Raw genomic sequence first — 21,190 nt, 5'->3', positions numbered from 1 at the left:
TTAGAGCACCAGCCATAAGGAAACTTTATAGAACTTGGGTTTTTAGGTTGTGGGTTCGATACCACCAAAACTTAAAGATTTATTATTTTTTTCTTATCTTTTTGAAATATTTCAAACTGAATATAGTTAGAACTAGACACGATCTCGTTGCGAGCAACGAGGAGGTCTTCCGTCCGCTGAAGACGAAAGACCCTAATAATAAAACACTGTTTTTGTCTAAATCTTAATTAAAGAGTGTTTTTCAACTTGTACTACAGTCAAACACCCTTTTATGTTGAATATTTTAGTTAGAAAATTAGACAAAAAGGAGAGAAAGAAATAGAGAGAAAGAACAAATCTTGGCTCCGGCGAGATTAGAACACACAGCCTTTGCAGGTGTCTCAAAACATGGCTGACGCGAAATAATTCCCGAATTTGTCTTTGAATTTTGGGAGTTTCCGCCCGGGAGAGGAGCTGAGTTTTTGTATGAGATGAAAAACAACGTGTATGATGTCTGACTATTCAGGTTTGGTAACAGTGCGAGGTCATTTGAAATATTGATGTGTGTCTGGAAGGGGGGGGGGGGTGAAAAGACCCGAGCTTGATTTTCGTCTTAAATAAATCGAAAATAGAATTTTGAGGTGTGGATCTCGGATTCGGTTAACAACAATTAGGGGAAGTCCTAAAACAATGACTGATGCATTTTACCCATGTATTTAGTGTTGAGAATGTTTTTTCGTGTCGCTTACTATTATGTTTGACTGTTTTATTTCAGCAGGATTGATAAAATCTTTATAAATGTAGAAATAATGAAATCAGTAACACGTAAATTTATTCGGTAAAAGTTTGATGACAGTAATTTCCACAGTTCTAACATTCATAAGTAGTTCACACGCTATCGTAGATACAGACTAAACGGAAAACAAGAAATATACATGTAACAGAAATATTATGCGGCTGCTTACATCCCTTGTACTGTGTAAATTTCAAGTCCCCGTACAGGCTATACTCGCCGTTTGATCTCAGGAATTTCTTCTTAATTGTTCAATCCGCTGCATATTTCACAGACAATAAGAATGGGGTCCGAGGTACATTTACACAAAATTTCATCAGGATTGAGTAAGGGGCTCGGGAGTTAGAATTTTTTTCTACAGTACATGTCAAGCGCGCCAATCGAAACTCGAATGCCCAAAAATTCATATCCCTCTTAAAAATGAACGAATAGGTCAGGTCATTAGTACAGTAATCTAGACTTGAACTAGGTTGAAAAAAAGGTTCAAGATGAAAGATCCAGTAAAATCAGGCCAGAAAAACTTAATGATTTTGTGAATAGGAGGGGGGGGGGAGTCGGTGCGTGTACTGTGTAAATTTAATTTCCACGAATAGGCAATAAGCGCCGTTTAATCTCAGGAATTTCGTCTTAATTGTTCAATCCGCTGCATATTTCACAAACAATAAGAATGGGGTCCGAGGTTCATTTTCACGAATTTTCATTAGGATTGAGTAAAGGGCTTGGAAGTTAGAATTTTTTTTATAGTTCATGTCAAACACGACAATTGAAACTCAAATGCCCAAAACTTCATAACTCTTTTATTAATGAACAAATTGGTCTGGTAATTAGTACAGTAATCTAGAATGGTAATTAGTTGAAATTAAAGGCCCAAGATCAAAGATCAAGTAAAATCGGGCCAGAAAAACTAAATGATTTTATGAATTGGGGGGGGGGGGGGGGTCGGTCGGTGACTTCTATGTTAAACGAAGAATATTAAATTCTAAATATCACATATTACACAATTTCTAAATAAAATACATATGTTAGAACAATGTATAAGCGTTGTTTGAAAGATTTAACTATTGATTTTTTTTTTTTACATCTGTTTATTCTTATGCTCATACATCATAAACGGATGGTCAGTTTTCAAACCTTTTCGCAGTCACCCGTTCGTTTGTATAGTTACGTGTATAAACTTCGGAGGTCTTTCTTAATCCCAGACAGGCAACAGATTTGTATCGGTATATAGACTTGAACAAAAAAGGAAAAAGTACACCATCTTTAATAAAAATGACTTTTTAGCGTTGACTTCCAATCAGTATGAAGACAATCATTAAACAATGAATTTCAAATTATTTGAATCCATAGACATTATCCCGTAACTTGAAATAAATACATGTATAATTTTTTGACGCCAATGTACATTTAGCCTATATCAAATTGACTGCATGTTACCTGAACTAGTTCTTATTCAAATGCTAAAACATTTGTAATTTAAAGAGAGAGAGAGAGAGAGAGAGAGAGAGAGAGAGAGAGAGAGAGAGAGAGAGAGAGAGAGAGAGATTTTCTAGTTTTTATAGTGTTTAGGGAATCAGTATATCAGCAACGTATGACAATAAACAAATTCATATACATGCATGCGTGTATCTATATATGTGAATAAATACTAATCAGTCCTCTTTTAAAGGTCATGTAGAATACTTACTTAAACGTGGGTGCATTGCTAAATATTGTGTGTGTCATTGAGATGGCGGCATTTCTTTGATGCCGACAAATAACCCACTGCAGGGGTACGTCGGCGGCATGTCTTTGATGCCGGCGATGCGACGAGCGTTTGAATTTTTAAACGAACTGCTGAAAGAAACAAACTATCTATTTGTAATGGAAAAAAAGCTGCTAACAAATAAATATAAAACGGAAAACATTAAAATCCATCATTTTAAAGATAAAATCGTTAAACAAACCTCAATTAAGAAAGAAAAAAACGTTCGACACTCGGGGACTGAACCCGGGTCGCCTGGGCACAAGTCCACCACTTTAGCGACTGAGCTACGCGGACTCTCGCTTCAAGACTTTGAAGCCTAAAATCTCGAGAATGCGTGGATCGATTTTAAAACGGATTTCATATTCTGAAGTTATTTATATGTCTCTATCGAATAGCAACATAAAATATTTTCAAACCAAAAAACTTAAAAAATGACTTTTTTTCGTTTCCTTCCGGTGACAACTGGAAGTGACGGCGGACGTTTGGATATGCGTAGTACATTGCGGCTGGACACTTTCTACCATCCCTAAAAATTTTAAAGTTCTATCTTAAATACTTTTGGAGAAAACTCGTGAACAAGCAAAAACATAAAATCTTTAATATCTCGGGACCGGAAGTGACGACCCAAAAAAACCCACGTACTTTTCTTACAAATTCTGTCATAAACAAGATTTGAAAGTTTTATCAAAATCGGCTAAAGGGTTTTTGAGAAAACGTGGGAGAAAAAAAAAATAATAATAATAATAGAGGAAAAGAAACAAAGCAAAAACAATAAGGTCTTCCGTTTCCAACGGAAGACCTTAATTAAATTACCATTTTGTAAACTTGTATAATACCATATCAAATATCTTATTCCCCCATCTTCTTTATATACACAGCTGTACGGTCAGAAAAACGTGCGTTTAACTTGAATTTTGTTTGTTTAGTGTTTTTAAAAACTTATTTTGTATAATTAATCAATATTTGTTGTAAGTTTACTAGAAAAGTTTAATGTAGCAAGTAATTTATGTGTGTTAAAGTGTACTGAGAAGCGATAAAATATAGCATGTGACTTTCCCGAATTCATTCAAATGATTTGAATAAATCTATTGCTAAATACAATATAACAAATGTTTAAAACGTTGATTAATGAAACTGCCGCGACTGAATGTTGTGTGCTATTTTTTAAAATTTTCATTCACTTTCGCTGTGAGCAAATGGAAATAATCCACTAAAGTCGAAGATAAAATATTGATTTACTCTTCTGTTTCATGATGACGTGCATTCCAAAAGCAATACCAATTTTATCAAACAGGTTCTTGTAAACCCATTCCGTTTTCTTTACACCTAAATGTATAAATTGACTATGAGGAAAAAAATCAAATGTGATGGTCCACAAGACTGCAACTTTTTCCCCGTAAAGAAATTGAGGGAAAATGCTGTCGAGAGGGACAATTAACATGCTATACGTATGCCCAAAAAGTTAGTAAAAATAAGTATTTTATCATGCCAAAGCTTTATTTGTTCTCGTTACTTGAGAAATCTACAATATATTTAAAGCACAATAGTCCAATCCACACTTTTCAAAAGTTGTTCCCCTTAGCGGGGTCAACCCAAAGGTCAAAAGAGAAAAAACCAAAATTCCCCTTCTTCATAAAATCAAATATTTGGGCGAACTGTGATGAAATCTCTTTGGATTTGATTTAATATTCATTCAATATGTGGTGGCAACCCACATATTTATTGAGTCATTCAAACGGGGTTTTAATGTCAACTGATATACGCGGGTAGGTTAAGGCAACTCCGAGTTTAATGACCGTCAAAATTATGATCAATTTAAAAAATGTTTATTTTTATGAAAACAGCGTAGAATATTAATACCAAGTGAATGTGTTCACCAAGATATTATTTTTCTACTTCGGAATCGACTCGATCTTTGAAGCTGTCCTGCCATGGTATCACGTGACAGTTAAAAATAGATCACTTTTTTACCTTAACAAAAAATCAAAAAGTGTAACACTACCCCGAAGTTCATTTGTATGTTTGCTACAATAATTCGATCAGCAATTAGTTCATGTTTATTAGTATTACTGCTAGAATCCTATTGTACATCGCATAAAATAAATATTGTAAATATTTATCAAAAACCCTCTCAACTTCTAAAATTTCATTGAAAATACTACGTATTTTTCATTAAAAACAACAAAGCACAGGATTCTAGCAGCACTTTTCAGGTAGTTTAGGTCATATACCGTTGATATTTACCAAAATCATCTTTCCTAATATCCGGGGTAGTGTTACACTTTTGCCATTTTTTGTACACACTGACAGAGGAAAGGCTGGTCAAGCCATATTAATGTCGATCCGCTTACCTTATAACACTCGCTGATTAAACAAAATATCCATGCCTGTATTATCCCGATTATATTCTAACTGACACTCATCTAAATCTTAGGTATTTGTATTAAATAAGTCTTATTTCGGCATTGTTTACACTGCATTCCGATAATTTGTCTCCCGACATGATCTTCTCTTCTAAACATGCTTGTGACGTCATCAATGATAATTATACGTAATAGAGAGAAATCGAAGATATATTCAGTTAGAAGAGTTTCTAGTGATATTTTATGTCTGTAGTTTTTATAATTTAAACCAGAGATAGAGTTAAAATCGACATGTTTCTGGGTAAAATATGACATCATGCTGCTTATTGTGACGTCATATCGATCAGAGGAATTTGATCGCTGTGAGTTGCCTTATCATACCCGCGTAGATACAAACATATTGATACAAAATATAGATACAAACTTCTATACGACAAAGACTACTGTGATAAATCTTTGGGTTTTCCCCCAAAAGATGACGATCAAGAGACACAGCATTTGTAAAGTGTAGATTGAGATCACAGCTACGATTTCCACAGAATTATCCATGTAGGAAACTCACGACCAGTTGTGCGAGTAAGCGTTAAGTATTAGTGCATGTATGCAATACTGACCGCGGTTTTCGACAAAAATAATTATCATACATCACTCATTGTTACGTGTAATATGCCACTTTCAAACGACGCCACCGTCTAACAGTACTTTCAGTACTTTGATTTGCTACATTACGGTATATGGGAGGCATTTTAACTGTGGCGATGGCCTGTCCCGAGACACAGTTAGAATTAGATTATTCTAATCAGATTGTAGTGAAATTGATAGCATTATTGTAGGCATAAAGCTTGGTTATGTAAATGTCAACAATACGGTGTGTTGAAGTACAATGTATCTATTACGTAAATGTCCGATATCATATATGCAATGTCAACCCGTGCACGCACAGGTCAAAGTCTAGTATCATTAAAAACTAGATTGGAGTGAAAGTCGACGCTTATCCAAGAGCTCATGTCATCAAATCTAATTTGTTTAATTAGAATTGGAGAATTATGTTTCGCTTGTTCATGTTAAATGATACCATTTTGTCAATTACGTAATGCCCGCAATAAGGAAACTAAGTATACAATTCGAGCTGTTAGTATCATAGTTTTTTTCTTGATATTTAATATCTGATTCCCTATCTTTCAATTATAAATCTATATAGTAAAAAAAATTATTATGCAATTAAATCAATAACGACATTCTCTGCAATCAAAATGCGTATCGTGATCATTTAACTAATGCTTATCCAAGATTTTTTTTCAACAGAAACAGTTAATCTGGAAAAACTGGTTACAATCAACCAACAAATTGATTTCAAACGTAGATCCTCGTTATCAAATTGCTTTTATTCTTGTTCTTACAACATCTTAGTACAAATACTCATAAAAACAAATGATTGCAAAAGTTTGAATACTCATTAGAATTAAGAAATTGTACAAAAAATCCTCCTCTATGAAATTTTGAACATTTAACGGAGAAAGCTGCTTTTTGGATATGTACATGCAACACATTGTGTAGTACGGTATTAACAAACTTTTCCGGTTAATGTAACAAAATGCTAACAAAAAAATGAAATGTTCATATAATTTCCACCGACTGATGTTAACATTACAAATGCAGTTCAAATTGTTACGAAAATATTATACAAACTTCAAAAGCATTTGTACAGCCTACAGATAAAACCAAAATATGAATTAAGGTGGTATGGGCGTTACTAATGTAGATTAAAGTACATGTACATTATAATTAAAAACTTTGCCGGTTCAGAATTTTCAAACTTTACAATATTTGATAAAAAAAAATATGTTTTGAAAATATTTGGAGAGGTAATAAATGTAAAACCCCAAGCGGGATTCGAACATGACTTACAGATTAGTAGTAGACCCTCTAACCCACTGCGCTATGCTGTTAGGTGACAATGTTGGGAAAGAAACTACTTGTATAGTTACACCTTGTTTTATTGTTTATTTCGATAAACAATAAGTCACAACATGGAGGTGGCCTATACTTCCTTAATTGACATATCAAAAACAGCAAAGGTAAATCGAACCTGTCATTTTTTGACAGCATACAGTCTATCAGGTATAGCCCTTTCCTGAAACTCTCTTTTTAACAAATGGATTACTCTATTGTTGGTTATGAACGCCATGAATATAGCAACACCTTGCAAACCATTGATGACCTCAGCAGCGAAGGAGAAGGCGGAGAATTGCAGGAAAGCGTCGACAATCTGTAATATCCAGGTCAATCCCGTCACCGTGAACAGCCGGACAAAGATGGCGAACTCATTCCTTTTCTTCGTGTTTTCTGGAACATCGGGTGTCTTCTTAATGGAAATCAAGGTTCGTATGAAGAAGATCGTGTTTGCAGAACATAAGAATGCTACAGGAACCACGAAAGATGCCAAGAGAGAATGACGATTGTCAATGAAACATCTTATTTGTCCGTATCCAAGAGTTCCGTCCATTTGGATAGCGAAAGTACCGATAATATTGGCGCTAACGATGATTGCTGGTCCAATGATAACGACAGACAAGTACTTCAAGAAGATGGCGGATTTTTGTCGCATGGTCACGAGATTGTTTTGATGGAAAACTTTGTTCATGTGGTAGGAACAGATAGTCATGCAGAAAAACGACAGCAGCCAGAAATAGTGCAGGGAAACCCCAAAGACCGCACACGCCAAATCACTGAAGGTTCCAACTTGACTCAGCTGGTGGATGGAGAGGGTTATGGTTAAAGACACGAACAATATCATGTTGTTTTTTCCTGCTAGGGTTTGTAATGTCTTTACCTTGATATATATTGAAATGGTCAACAACAATGAAACTATCGACATAACATTCACGCCTAATGTTATGGACCACAGAAGAATACGTGGTCCCTGTGCAATGCCTCCGGTATTGAATAGGGGCAGGATATCTGCAACACAAATCCTATATATCTGATCGTCCTGTCTATAATGGAAAGGCAGAGATCTGATGTCCAGGTTGTTTGCTAAGGTACGGAACTCTTTTTGGTCCATAACAATCTGATTACAAAACAGTATCTTTGAAACCGGGATAGGTTTGTATTTTCCTCTATTATGCATCAAGTTTGTGTCTTCTGTGGCTTTGATTGAAGCACAATGGCTGTTTAATGTCACGTTTGGTATGGGCATTTCGGAATTGACCTCCCTGATCATTCTGAATTTATTTCCAGATTGTAGAATACAATCATTGATCATCAGTTGATAGAGATAACTCTCAAGTTCAAAACGTCTGACACTCTGGTTGGCAAAAACGTTGACAGCAAAAACACCGCTAATGTCACCCAAAAGAGTACTAGTATTTTTGCAAGGCTGAAGATATACAGCAAGCGCTAATGCATACAATTTTGTACCATTAATTACTGAATAAATTAAATCTTTAAAGCATTCTCTCTGCAAGAATCGCAATACTATTTTTGCGACTCTTGAACAATTTGTCTCAGATTTCTCGAGAGTAAATTCAGCAGAGAGTGCATAGCTAAGATTTGTCGATTCTCTAAGCAGTGGTAGGCAAGACCCGTTTACTGGTGTTTTCCCTGGAAAACATTTCATGTCCCTGCACTTTTTCTGAAAATAGAAAATTGGTAATGTTTTTCCATCAAATCATGTAATCATTTTTTACAAGTAGATTAATTTTTTGACGGGAAACATTAAAAACTTAAAAATTTGGTTGTAAGTGAGAGTGACACACTGAAGGAGAATTCAGCATGTTAAACAACATGACATGAAGCTTAAGAAAAAACCGCATCTAATTACTTTAAATAAGCAAGCATGCATACTAGATATATTCTAGCATTCATTTTAACACGTGAAAAACTTTCGACACATAATTACTTCGAGTATTTTGAAATAATCAAACCGGTGTCACTTGTACTTTTTTCTGTCTGTGTGATTTTAATATTCTTTGTTTCATTTTTATTGAAAAATAACGATATTTAGAATTTGAAGGTTTTTTGTCTAATTATCACACAAAAATGCAATTTTGCTACTTGTCAAGTGGAATTGGGTTTTTTTTAAAGAAACCGCTTAGAATTTAATTTGTGTATTTCTTTAGCAATTCATCTTTCTGGCATATACTTCTTACATGGATTGGGTCATACACTTCTCTGTCGCTGCATCTACTGTCTTCATGTACAGATAAATAGTCCTCTTCGAAGTCACTAAAGGAAAACAAGTTTCTAAAAACAGGATACCATTGAACGATTGGGAACAATTCGTCGTACTCTTCCTCTTTCGGTTTCGCTGTCGTCTGCAGCGTTGGGTCGATCTCTACTGGAGCTTCGTTACACCGAAAGCAAAACACGTTTTTATATGGAGCGTAGAAACCAATTTGAGGAAACGTCTCGCAACCTTTCTCATCACTGGCGTTATATGAAACCATGTTACCCGTAACATTGCATTCATTGATGGTCAAAGAAGATGTTGACGCGGGATTGCACACTGCGCAAAACAGATTTTTATAAGAGTTGTTTATGAGTGTTCGATTGGACGCGTAACGAGGTCTCCAAGTGGGAAGAGACCCGTATGTTAGGTTTTCACACCCCCATTTTATTTCAGAATCCAACGTTTCCCATAACCCAGTCTTATTACAGGTCCCGTATTCTCCTGATTCAACCTTACACGGCAACACAGTACTTCTGCCTTTTGTATTCGGCAGGTATGTAATGTTGCAATCAGCAGATCTCATGGTTTTCAGCAAGTCAGAAAGAAGGAGGTAGTTGTGAATGTTAATATAACTTCCACATCGGATCTTCAAATCCCAGGGCTTCAGTTTGTCGGATATGTCAACCATTGAGGTATTTTTAAGGTTGCACAAGTAACAATAAAGGTTCAGAAAAGACAACCCTGTCCGCATGTCTGTCAATGGATGCAATGAAAAAACGTCATCCCCTGGGTTGCGACAACTTTCTCCAAAATCATCGGCATATTCATTGTTTACGAAACAGTTGTATGCTACTTTGTACCCTTGGAATCCGGGTGAATGGTTTGTTCGAAGTGTTTTCCATGAAGGAATCTGTTCGTTTAAACACATGCTTGGATACTCGAGGCTGAACTCTTCACAACATTCATTGGTCAAAAGGCATCCAAGGTCACATCGACACGCTTGATTGAAGTTATCAATCTCTGGCATGGAACCGTTACAGGAACTGCTATAGGACTGTATTGCCGCGGATGTGTAGATTAAGTGAGTAGTGTTTGGGAAGGTTCTTCCTTTGTAGTAATTTTCTTCTAAGGTTTCCATCTGGATTTCAACTGTTTCTGTTGTTACTTTGCTTTGGATTAAGTGGAAATACTTGTCATTATATGTGTTGATGGTTAGATTGTGTAGAAACACCATTCCAGCCGTAACTTCAGTTTTTTCCACCACTGCATTTGTATCGACAAATATACCAGAATTCATTCTCCTATTACTCGGAGAGTTGCAGGCATAACAAAAAACGTTTTTGTAGGGAAAAGTGGCTGGATTTTCTCCATAGTAAAAACAAGAACTCATTATGTTGGCGTCATATAGATCCCACATCCCTGTTGTATTACAACTCCCTATCACCGGTAACGTATTCAGTGGGGGGTTACATACTCTGCAAAATGTATTTTTAAACAACTTGTCTTTTTCTACGTAATTTGAATGGCATGCCTCTTCGACGTCGTAATCCCAATCTTGCCAGAAACCTGTTGTATTGCAAAACCTATACGGTAGCACTTCCATTTGGACACAATTTAACGGATGTTGTTTCATGACGTTACCCAGCAAGCATACTGGACGAGGATCTAACAATTCACAGTCCAACCTCGGGAAAACTGTTTGAATGAGACATTTATTTTCCCTACCCTTAATGATAAACTCCTCAAACGAAGACAGAAAATTGATGTCCAGAAAGATTTCGCAGCTAAAGTCCAGACCCCATGTTTTGATTGAGTGTTCGTCATGACACATTGAACAAAACTGATTAGCATACGCTAGCCCTGTTATTTGACCAGTGACTGGTGGATATTTCAGTTTATCAACCGCTGATTGGTCAGTTTCACATTTCTCTTTCAAGTGGGCATCGGCCGAATCAGGACAAAATTTGACCATAAGAAAGGACGTTCTCTGATTCCTCGCTATGTCATCTGTTGCATTAACGGAAGTGACGTTCACACAAGTGAAATCCCTAACTTCAAAGTACTTGTCGGGACAACAATTATGGCGCATTCTACACCAATCGTCACAATGACAACGAGGGCATCTATAGACGTCTTGGATGACCACTTTATCAACAAATGGAAAATTAAACTTTGTTAAATTGCAAAACCGCTTTGGACCGCAGAGTGTAAGCTGAAACTCCATTAGCTTCGTTATGTTTAAACTCTGTGCGTCTCCGAAACACATAGCAAGAAACACCACGAAAATGATCGACATTCTAGGTTAACTGATGAAATCAAGATTCATTTGAAAAACTACATACGTTAGCACCACGAGTGCTTCCCTTTACTTGAGGGGTTTGTAACATTTAGGATTAGAATATATAGTGCCTAAACTTATGATATTAGATATTCCCGGGTACACGCCTTTTATAGGTGTCGCCTTGATTAACAGTGGTCCAATTAGAATGCCCTATTTGAATTATTGATGAATATTCACTCCTCTTCTGAGTATAAGTTTTAATACCGATGATTTTGCAAACTATGATTGTATGAAATCATATTCGTTGTCTTTGTTTTAAGTAAAAACATGGAGCAAAATATAACTTTTACGGGAAAAAATTTGTTTAGAGCTTACAGCGTAAAAGTCATCTATCAACTGGCGTGTAAATTTTTCATCAAATTATTTTTCTAGGATGTCGTTCTGTAGATTTAAATACTATCTATTGGAGTCTGAGTTTGAATCCATAAAGATACTAAAGTACATGTAGTTAAAAAAGACTGACCATAATTGACATATACAGCCCATTTTTCGTGGTGCATTCTGATAAGTCATACTTATTTTCAACCATTTAAAAAAATTATTGACGCGATATGTTTAATGACTATTTTTTTAAAGCAATATGAGCTGTGTTTTTTAGAATTTTATTTTACTGTAAAAACCTGCTTGTATGCTAAGTCTGCATGTAACTTAAAAACTTGTCAGAGGAAAGATATCTCTTCTAAGGAACATATAGCAAATCAATTTTTGTACAGGACGACAATAATTCAATTTCGCTCCAATTAAGGCTCTTTAACGGCCTTTTTCACAAAAATTTGGCGAAAAGAAATTGAAAAACCATGATATTTTTGTCATTTTAGAAGAAAATAACATTTACGTTAAAAAAAATTTCATCGTGAAAATTGCAGCTCATATTGCTTTAAAGTCGTGTTTTAGATACTAGTATAGAAATCTCAAAATTTTATGCAAACAAGCGTATTTACCGTGTTTGAATTGAACTTTTATGTAATTGTGACAGTTTAACATATAAAATAAATATTTGAATTCTTTTTCAAGCGGTTCCACTTCAGTGTCTTGGATTATGAACTTTGGAATGGCAATCAGAGTTATCGTTCTTCCCACGTGTCCTCGCAAAGGGGAGGATAGACGAGAAGGAAATATTTTTTTTCAATTTTGTGATTAATTTAAAACATAATGTGTGGCAATGTAGCATAATACTTTAAAAGGAGCATCCCTAACACCTGCAAAATAGCAGGTGCGTGTTAAAAGCATACCTGAAGCACCAGAAACAATCGATTTACATAAAAGTAATCAACCGCGCGGCTCCGGTCCGGCCTGGTACTACTCACCATTAGTTACCCAGGTGTTGCCTGTTGTTTCAAGTCACTGGAATAGAGACAGTGAATATCAAACTCAGCGCCAGGGGAAATGAGTAACATTGTTTACATGTCGATGTAACCCAAACAACGTTGTACTTTTGAATTTGTTCATAAAAGGGGTGATATAGTAATACGTCTTAGCTGGACGCAAAAGCTAGAGGATGGACAATCTTACGTTAAAAATTCAATGTATATTTCGTTATATGTATTTTATTTATTTATTTTTTCTTTTCATTTTTTATCAAATTCTTTGTATTTCATGTACTAGTTAAAATTCCATGGCAGTTCTACTTATAAATTTTTCTTGTTTCCACATTTTTGAAGATGTCTGCGGTTCTATTGTTATCTTCGGACTGGCCTTTTGGCGCCATAATATGCTCAATTCATGTATTTTGATTATTGGTCTAGACACGGTGATAATTATCATACAAATAATTCGTAGAAACAAAACATAAACAGCAGAATTCCATAACAATGTCATTAAACAGTTTTCGTTATCAGAAAAATTTAAAATAATTACTTATGAAGTATGTCATTAATATTATCAAAATATTTTTGTGACATTTCAAAGAATATCATAATTATATCCAGTGAAAAAAAAACTGCTTTAAAATTCTGATTAAAAATGATTGATTTTACATGAGGTCGTTGATGAGTTTAACTGTACTTTCTTTATGACATTTTTATTGTATACATTTTTTCTTACTTTTTAAATGAGAATTTTCGATATATAAACTTATATTTAATTATTTACCTATAAATAATTTATGATTCCTTTTATCTTAAAATGACGGCTTTATTAATATTTCTCTCACGAAGTGGTTGAATGAATTATTTATTTCTATCAAGAATTGTTTTCGTCGATCGAGCTCGAGGCTTCAAACATTTTTTTCTGTAACTTTTTAATTTCTTTAACCATTAAAGTGTAGGTGGATTCAAATTGACCTAATTGGCTCTCATGCTCTTAATTAATTGATTTTATTGGCTTAATTACCCTCATATTTTTTATTAATTGATGATTTCCTTCAGTATATTATTCCTTCAGTTTCATGTATATTTTATCAATTGAGTGGTACACATAGTTGAGGACTTCACTCTACGTGTTCCGGCCCGGCCACTGGCTAGATGTTTGCGACTAATGACTAATGGGGTTGACTATAAACCATATATAGACAATAAAGAGTTGAATAGTAACTGAAGACTAATTAACTATAAATCTGTGTCGTATTCTGAGACTAAAATCAATGAAAATGTTATCTGTATATATAAAAACTAAAAAGATCGCTATACTACATGCTAGCAACTTTTTAGCTAGAGACTACAGAGACTAATGTAGTAGTCAAAAAACGTACTTAAAGACATTATACAATATGAAATTTAAGAGACTATGACATATCAGCTTATAACGTGGTTTGATATTAACTGAAAAACACCGAAGATGAAACAGATTTGAGTTAACTAAACATGTCAAAGATTTGTTAATTAACTATTGGATTAAAAACAAATGATACGTGTATTTTGATGGTGTGTATATGAGAAACTACAATTTCTGTTTTGATTGAATTGTCTGGAAGAAACTATTGAACTACTCAGTGATATACATGTATATTTAGAACAAGTTGTACGCTGTAAGTTTATTCGTTAATATATATTTATTCCATTACTTCATCTCAATATTTCAATATGTTCATTTTGACCTTGATGTAGGGAGAGGGCTAAAATAGGCTGTGTCTGCTGCCTTATCCCATTCAATATACCATATTGAATAAAATATTGTTTAAATAAGGTATATTCGTTACACTTGGGGTCCTGTTGTTTGTAGACACAAAAGACCGTCTGACGTCATCACAGTACGGAGTTCTCCCATCCCGACCCCCTGTCATTGTCAGTACCGGTTCAAGTGACCCGTGTACCAGGGTATCTCAGGACATCCCGTCAGTCGTCACTGGTTCGCTCAGTGCGAGTCCTGGTCAATGAGAGCACGGGACAATTTTCCCGTGATTTTGTTTCTTTCCTGTCGAGTTTTGATTCATAATATTGACACAAAGATTCAAAAGAGGAAGGATTTGATAAAAATCATATCCTTTAAACAGACGTCATATGTTCGATACAGGGGATCTATGCTGAGATTATTAGGAGTTTCACTTTTCAAAATAAACAATTGGAGTGGTTTATTTTTCAATATTGCTTGTTCTTATAAATGCGCACTGATTTTTAATGTTTATGACATCTGTCACTTTAAAAATAACATGTCTTTTTAAACTTAATATACCTCCAACATTCGAATTATTATTGTAAGAAAATGCGGTTTTGCGGAGACCGGTATTAATAGATCCTTTGATCGGCGATAAATTACGGTCAATTCAAACAAGATTTGTTAATTATGAACGAAAATGACTGTCCATTTTTCATGGGGACCACCTTTGAAATTTGTTGTCTCTGAACCATGGCATTTTGAAGATTAATTATTTGTTTGTTAATTTATTATAACAGACTTAATATTTGTATTTTGATAATTTCACATAAATCACAATATATTTTCTGTCTTTTTTTCGAAAATAAAAGTAATCGTGTAAATCATATGCATATTAGGAAATCGTCTATTATATACGACTCGTTAGGCTCACGTGCATCTCAAATATTTATATGCATTATTTAACAAGAAAAACAACATAATTATAAAGCCAACATCTTAAGTATTTTCAAAGTTTGTGGAGTACTACAATGGTAATATAACGAAAACAAAAATTAATTAACCGTTCTCGTTTTAATTGGTTCGGGCATAATTAACATTCGTTGCATTTACCAGAGCCGAGAACAGGCGTCTACCATCGCAACAATACACATCTGTACCACCGCACGAAATCCCGCGGGGTTCCTTGGGCTAGACCAGGACTAATTTTAGATGGCTGTGATATAGAATATTTATATTTTGACTTGGGGATGACGGACACGGAGAAACCCTGCGTGTTCCCGAGTCTTGGACGACCAGAAGGCACTGGGTGTATTGCTTATCATTTGGCCGCCTTACCCATGGACAAAGCCATTGGGTGCACTCTAAAACCCTCAATGGCCAGTGCGTTCACGGTACTATGTAATTAAAATTTGAAACCTTTGACAACTTAAATTGCCTAAAATTGATTTTAGTCATTTTACAATCCATTACGCACAGCTATGAGGCTCATGAATGTATACAGGGCTTTTGTTGTCCAGTGACTCAAAGGTAGAGTTGAACTTTCAGTCTTAGTGACTTGTACACGTGAGACAGATTTCATATTGTACACATCGAACCAAATGGTTATGCGTTTAAGATGAGATTTGATCATATTGTTGTCCCAACAAACAGAGGGACCAGAAAGCTGACTTTGCAACAAGACCCATGTCACTGTTCATTCTACAACTAGTTTGACGTCATCCTCAAGCAGACGATCCCACACGCGATGAATGGCTGACGTCTGCTGCGGTAACACAAACATGGACGTCGTCGCTCCGACCAGATTACTGTCTCAACACAGTACAACTGGTCAAATCACGTCATATCAACCGATCAAGGAAGTTACTAGTGTAAACATAGGTTGAAACAAGCGGTATTTCTGTAAAACTCCCTGTGGTTAGAAAACACGGCAACCACAACAAATCAGTACCAAGAAAACAACTAATCGATCAATTATCGATTTTCTGAAATCATCAAAAGAATGAAATATTATCCATCTTTGTTTTCTTAGATTTATACTCTTCTTCATACCAACTTAAAATTTTAACCTCATTTCAGTTCAGACATTGCAATGTTTTGAGATTAAAACTGATGAGTTCATTGTGACACGATGATTCTCAATTAAAACAGAAGACTGATTCATTTTTAGTATATTTTAATTTTGATCATATTAATAATAAACAGGTCACTGAATCGACCTACATAATATGAGGTACATATAAAACACATATATTGCATGTTGCTATGACAACGGGACAATTCTTTACTGGTACTCGGACACAGGACAAGTTTAAAAGTTATGAAAAATATAAAAATAGCAAAGGTTAAAGTTCATCTCATTAAAAATCTGTTTTCTTATTGCTGCGTTTTCATTAACAATTGTACTTCTTTGTTTTGCTGCAATTGTTTTCAAAAAAGCTAATAATAAGACAGTTCTTTCTCTTATAAAAGTGATAGTTAAGTAGCACAAGTCAATCCTTGACAAGGAAGAGACAACTACAGTTGACAAAGGGTGGTAACCATGGTAACAACACACAATGATTGATAAATGCTGTTGAATGTTGCATAGAGTTTTAAGCACCAGTATTCTACGAATTATTTACATGTATCTACAAAATGATTATTGGCACTTGGTTTAACAAATGTACAACTGGAGAACTATTTTACATAAAAATAAATATTCGTTGTTATTCTACCTTCAACTATGTGACAGGCAAGAATACACTATGTACAATTATATTGTATTTACAAATTATCACACTTTTTCTCTTGCACTCTCTCAATCATGCAATGAAATTTCCCCCTTTGAACACTTTATTCCCAGTGTTGAGTTATTGCAAGTATAACAATGTTAATAATCAAGCGATAGGAAATAACATAGATATCAAGTGTAAATAAGCTTACAGTTTTTGAGGTAATTTGGTATAAATGATAACTATTTACAAATTTGTTCAGAGTATTCCAATAAAAAATAAACAGATTTTTAAGTCAAAAAACCCTAATATCAATACCAGAACAGTCACAATCTGTAAACACGCAGAAAAACAAACAGAACTTCATTATCAGTATTGCCTTATCTCATCAATTTCCCTGAATTTTGAAACCAGTCAGTTCTGATCTGAAACATCACAGTCAACAATCATTCCTCAAGATTTAACACGAAGAACTAAGCACTAAAGGGGTCTCCCTGCATGACACCTCTCACTACACAAAAGCTGCCTGTTTTGACAATCATTTGTAAACACATGAACTGCATGGCAGTGAAACAAGTGACGCTACATTTTGATTGAGTTTGTGATCACTAAACGTATGAGATATCGGGATCCTCCTCTGTTCTGTAACTGAAGGCCTGGGGGCCCCCTGATCGCCGGTGGGTGGGTAGCCCTTTGCTGGGTGGGGTGCTTCTCCCCGTGCTCCCACTCCCTACACTACTCTGACTGGACTGGCTTAATCTCGAAGAGTCCGGTCGTCGAAAAGGTGGGGGAGGTTGGTAGGGAGGGGGTGGGGGACGAGCACCAGTGTCCTTGACATTGTCACCAGATGGCTTGGGTCCATCTTTGTCATAGATTTGCTTCAGCGATTTCACACTCCAGGGAAGATCTTGCTTTCTCTGTGATTTCTCAGTGTCTCTAGTGCTGAACTCTAGACTGGCAGACAAACGATTATGAGCGGTACTCGACCTTGCATATAGATCTCTATGGTTGGTGATTACAGTTGAGTCTCTTGATTTGGACAACACTGTAAGGTTCTTTCTGGGTGACTCCTGGGACACTGTCCTCGGAGAACTGTCCACAAAGTCATGAGATTTCACCAAACGCTTCTCTCGAATCAGAGTACTACTATTTGAACTAGGAGTCTGAACACTGGATTCTAGTTTGGGAACAGATTTAGTCACTTCTCTGGGTGATGGTTTATTCACAGAGCTGCTATCTCTGGTCAGAGGAGAATTATTTACACTTTGTTCACTATGAATGGCTGATGAAGATTGAGCACTGTCTATTTGTCCATAGTTGGCTTTGAATTTTAAAGCGCTTGTCTTTGGGAAGTGATGGCGAGGAATGACTGGACTCGACTCTGAGCGTTCTCGTTGATTCGGTGAACTCTGTCTCGAGTCAGTGACAGTCTCAGATGAACTGTTTGACACACTGGATGAGGAATGACTCAGCCTTGTGGCAGAAGGGGAGGAGTCTCTATGGGAGGAAGTGACACGGTAATTGGGTGAGGGATCTCGGTGTTTGGAGGTCACACCCACTTTGTTCAAATACTCTGCAGAGTCACTGGAGCTTCTCTGTATATTTGTGGCACTCACATTTGAAATGTTTTTGTTTTCGTAATGTGTAGGAGGAGTTCTTTGAGCTTGTTCCTCAAACAGTTTCATTGATTCCTCATAGATTTTCTTTGGGTTCTTAAGAGAAACGTATACATCCTCTTCAGCACTTTCACTTTCACTCTCTGATGATGTTTCACCAAATGACTGTCGTTTATAGGTTGATTCCAGTTCCATTTTACGAATCGAATCCTTGTATAGGCTTTTGGCACGCTGTTGTCTCTCTTTTTCTTTTTGAATATCTTGTTCAGAAAGAGTTTCCAATGGAAGTCCTTTTTCGATTCTGTTTTTCCTTCTAAGCGCTTCGTCATATGAGGGTGGTTTTTCTGGCCTTGACACAGCGGGACTATCTGAGTTGTTTGTCAAGGTCACATCACTGTCACTATCACTTTTTGGTGTAGGCACATGTTTGGTAACATGCATCTCTGTTTTAAAGGTGTCTTTGTCAAACTGAGATATAATAGCACTATCATAACTGGCACGCATTGGAGTGTTTTGGGTGGGTTTTTGTACAGACTTGTGTTGCTGTAGCACAACATGTGGGGGCGGGGAGGTCCCCTGCCCTTGGGAAGAGTATCTTGAAAGCTGTTTTAGTGGATTGCTAGAATGTGACAAATCCATAGCACTTTGTCCATAGCGAGCTGACGTAGGGTCGGAGAGCTTCTCCTGGGAAAAGCAAGTACGAGGTAACGGATAGGATTTGGTTTGTGACAAGTTCAAATGTAAGTCCATGCTAGAGGACTTTCGCTTGCTTCGCGGTGAAACAGGAGGGGACACTAAGTACTGAATGTTTTTAACTGATTTTTGCATTGTAGCACTCACACTGTTTGATCTTTGGAAGTTGATAGATGAATCATCCTTGAAGTCACGAGCAGAATCAAACGATTCCCTAAAGCTTTCGTCCGCGGTGAACCACTGATCACTATTGTCTGTGTCCTTGCTGAACTGACGATTCATAAAGGAACCCATGGAGTCTGTTAGAGAACTGTCTAATGAACTGTAGGAGAGTTTGGACTGTGGTGAGGTGGGCGGTGTACTCTCAGCCACAGATTTCTGTCTCTGTAGTCTGCTCTCGCGATCTCGAGATAATCTCGTTAAGGGACCGTTAATCTCGGATGGGTAAGTCACAGGTTCATCTTCAAAGTACAAGTGACAGCCACTTCTTGACTTGACAAGAGTGGTGTTCACCCGGTTTTTGCTACCATTGTCCAGATTTTCCTGTGAACTGTACAGCCCAGAGTCACGGCTGAGACTAGAGGGAGAGATGTGGCTCTTGGCCAGGTTTGGACTGGAGTCGTCAAAGCACATGATCCTGTCCAGGCTGTCGACAGAGGAATCGTCATGCCGCATGATACTTCCACCTGTAAAAGCACAGGAACCTACTAGTCAACCATTAACATTTCAATAAAATCTACCTACATAGGTTATCAACTGCAAAACATTTTGAATTATATACTCACTTGCTGAGTCAGGCATGCTGAGCACACTGTGCATGCTATCCGAGTCCGTGCTAGAATCCTGGCGCATCTTGTGCTCCAACAAATCCCCGAACAGGAAGATGACATCGTCTCCGAACAGCTCCGTACAGTTGTTGATGAGGTACTCCACAATCAGCTGGGGGGACTTGGCCATGGCCAGGGCCCTCACCGGGTCATCTCCTTGCTTGGCCCACAGGATGCTGGGGGCGATGCAGACGGAGAGGTTGTAGGAGGTCATCATGTTCTCTTTGTGGTTCTTGTCTATGTGGTATAGCACACACAGCAGGTGCTTCAGGAGCTCCCTATGTCCCTCAGGCAGCCGGTTCAACAGCCTGGAATAATTTTAATAAATTATCATTAACATATTATCTAATCAGTGTGGGGGTGTATAAATCTAACAGTAAAGTTCATGAGTTTTGGAAGAGAATTGGTCATGAAAATTTAGGGTAGAAAAATTGAAAATGTGTAATTATAACTCTAAGGATGAGGAAAACAAGTTGTAAATCACCTGGTTTTTTTTTTTTATTAGTAAATAGGATGACTTATCTATAGCATTGATATAATTAACATTTATTGTTGAGACCCTTCCTTGAATTCAAGTATGTAGGATGTAAAGAAAGTGAATCATTTCCAGATTTTTTAAATACCTGTGTAATTTATCACAAAAAGACTCCAAAAGATGGTAATCGGAATGATGAATGTTGTGAAGAGGGGAGTCATTTGATTTCAAATCAATCATACCCTATTTACACTCAGAATCAATTGGCCATCACCAAAAACAGCTATGAATAGTAAATGATGAGTCAATTATAGGGTACAGACCGGCCAGATTGATCGGACAAGAGAGACTTCAAAGGTCTGTGGTCATCTTAGCTAATTAAAGCCTGGACATTAAGCGCCTTAAATGGATGCGGTTTTTCTTAATGGTTTGATGGCTTGTGAC

General features: G+C 36.4%; 2 protein-coding genes across 14 annotated transcripts in view; both read right to left on the bottom strand.

The window, feature by feature from the left end:
- Positions 1-6,245: 6,245 nt before the first annotated feature.
- LOC128184953 (uncharacterized) lies at positions 6,246-11,540 on the bottom strand. Its single transcript, XM_052854603.1, has 2 exons — positions 9,031-11,540; positions 6,246-8,513 (listed from the first exon to the last, which is right to left on the bottom strand). Exons 1-2 carry the CDS (start codon positions 11,344-11,346, stop codon positions 6,972-6,974), a joined length of 3,858 nt encoding a protein of 1,285 aa, XP_052710563.1. The 5' UTR covers positions 11,347-11,540; the 3' UTR covers positions 6,246-6,971.
- Positions 11,541-16,580: 5,040 nt separating this feature from the next.
- LOC128184240 (uncharacterized) overlaps positions 16,581-21,190 on the bottom strand; it is a 105,933-nt gene continuing 101,323 nt past the window's right edge. For 10 of the 13 annotated variants that reach the window (XM_052853650.1, XM_052853651.1, XM_052853649.1 and 7 more), the window contains 2 exons: positions 20,230-20,579; positions 16,581-20,151 (listed from right to left, as the gene is read on the bottom strand). In XM_052853650.1, the coding sequence (XP_052709610.1) occupies positions 17,744-20,151; positions 20,230-20,579 (2,758 nt within the window). In that variant the 3' untranslated portion in view covers positions 16,581-17,743. The remainder of the gene's footprint in view (positions 20,152-20,229; positions 20,580-21,190) is intronic. The other 3 variants (XM_052853653.1, XM_052853662.1, XM_052853652.1) reach the window with 2 other exon arrangements.

This window comes from Crassostrea angulata, chromosome 5 (assembly GCF_025612915.1).
Source record: "Crassostrea angulata isolate pt1a10 chromosome 5, ASM2561291v2, whole genome shotgun sequence".
Lineage (NCBI taxonomy): Eukaryota > Metazoa > Mollusca > Bivalvia > Ostreida > Ostreidae > Magallana > Magallana angulata.
This window is presented reverse-complemented; position numbering and strand designations above follow the sequence as displayed.

Excerpts from the sequence above, each read along its gene's own strand:
- LOC128184953 (XM_052854603.1), bottom strand. The coding sequence starts at position 11,346 with ATGTCGATCATTTTCGTGGTGTTTCTTGCTATGTGTTTCGGAGACGCA. Across the intron at positions 8,514-9,030 it reads AAGTGTATGACCCAATCCAT|AAAAAGTGCAGGGACATGAA; the intron begins GTAAGAAGTATA and ends TTCTATTTTCAG.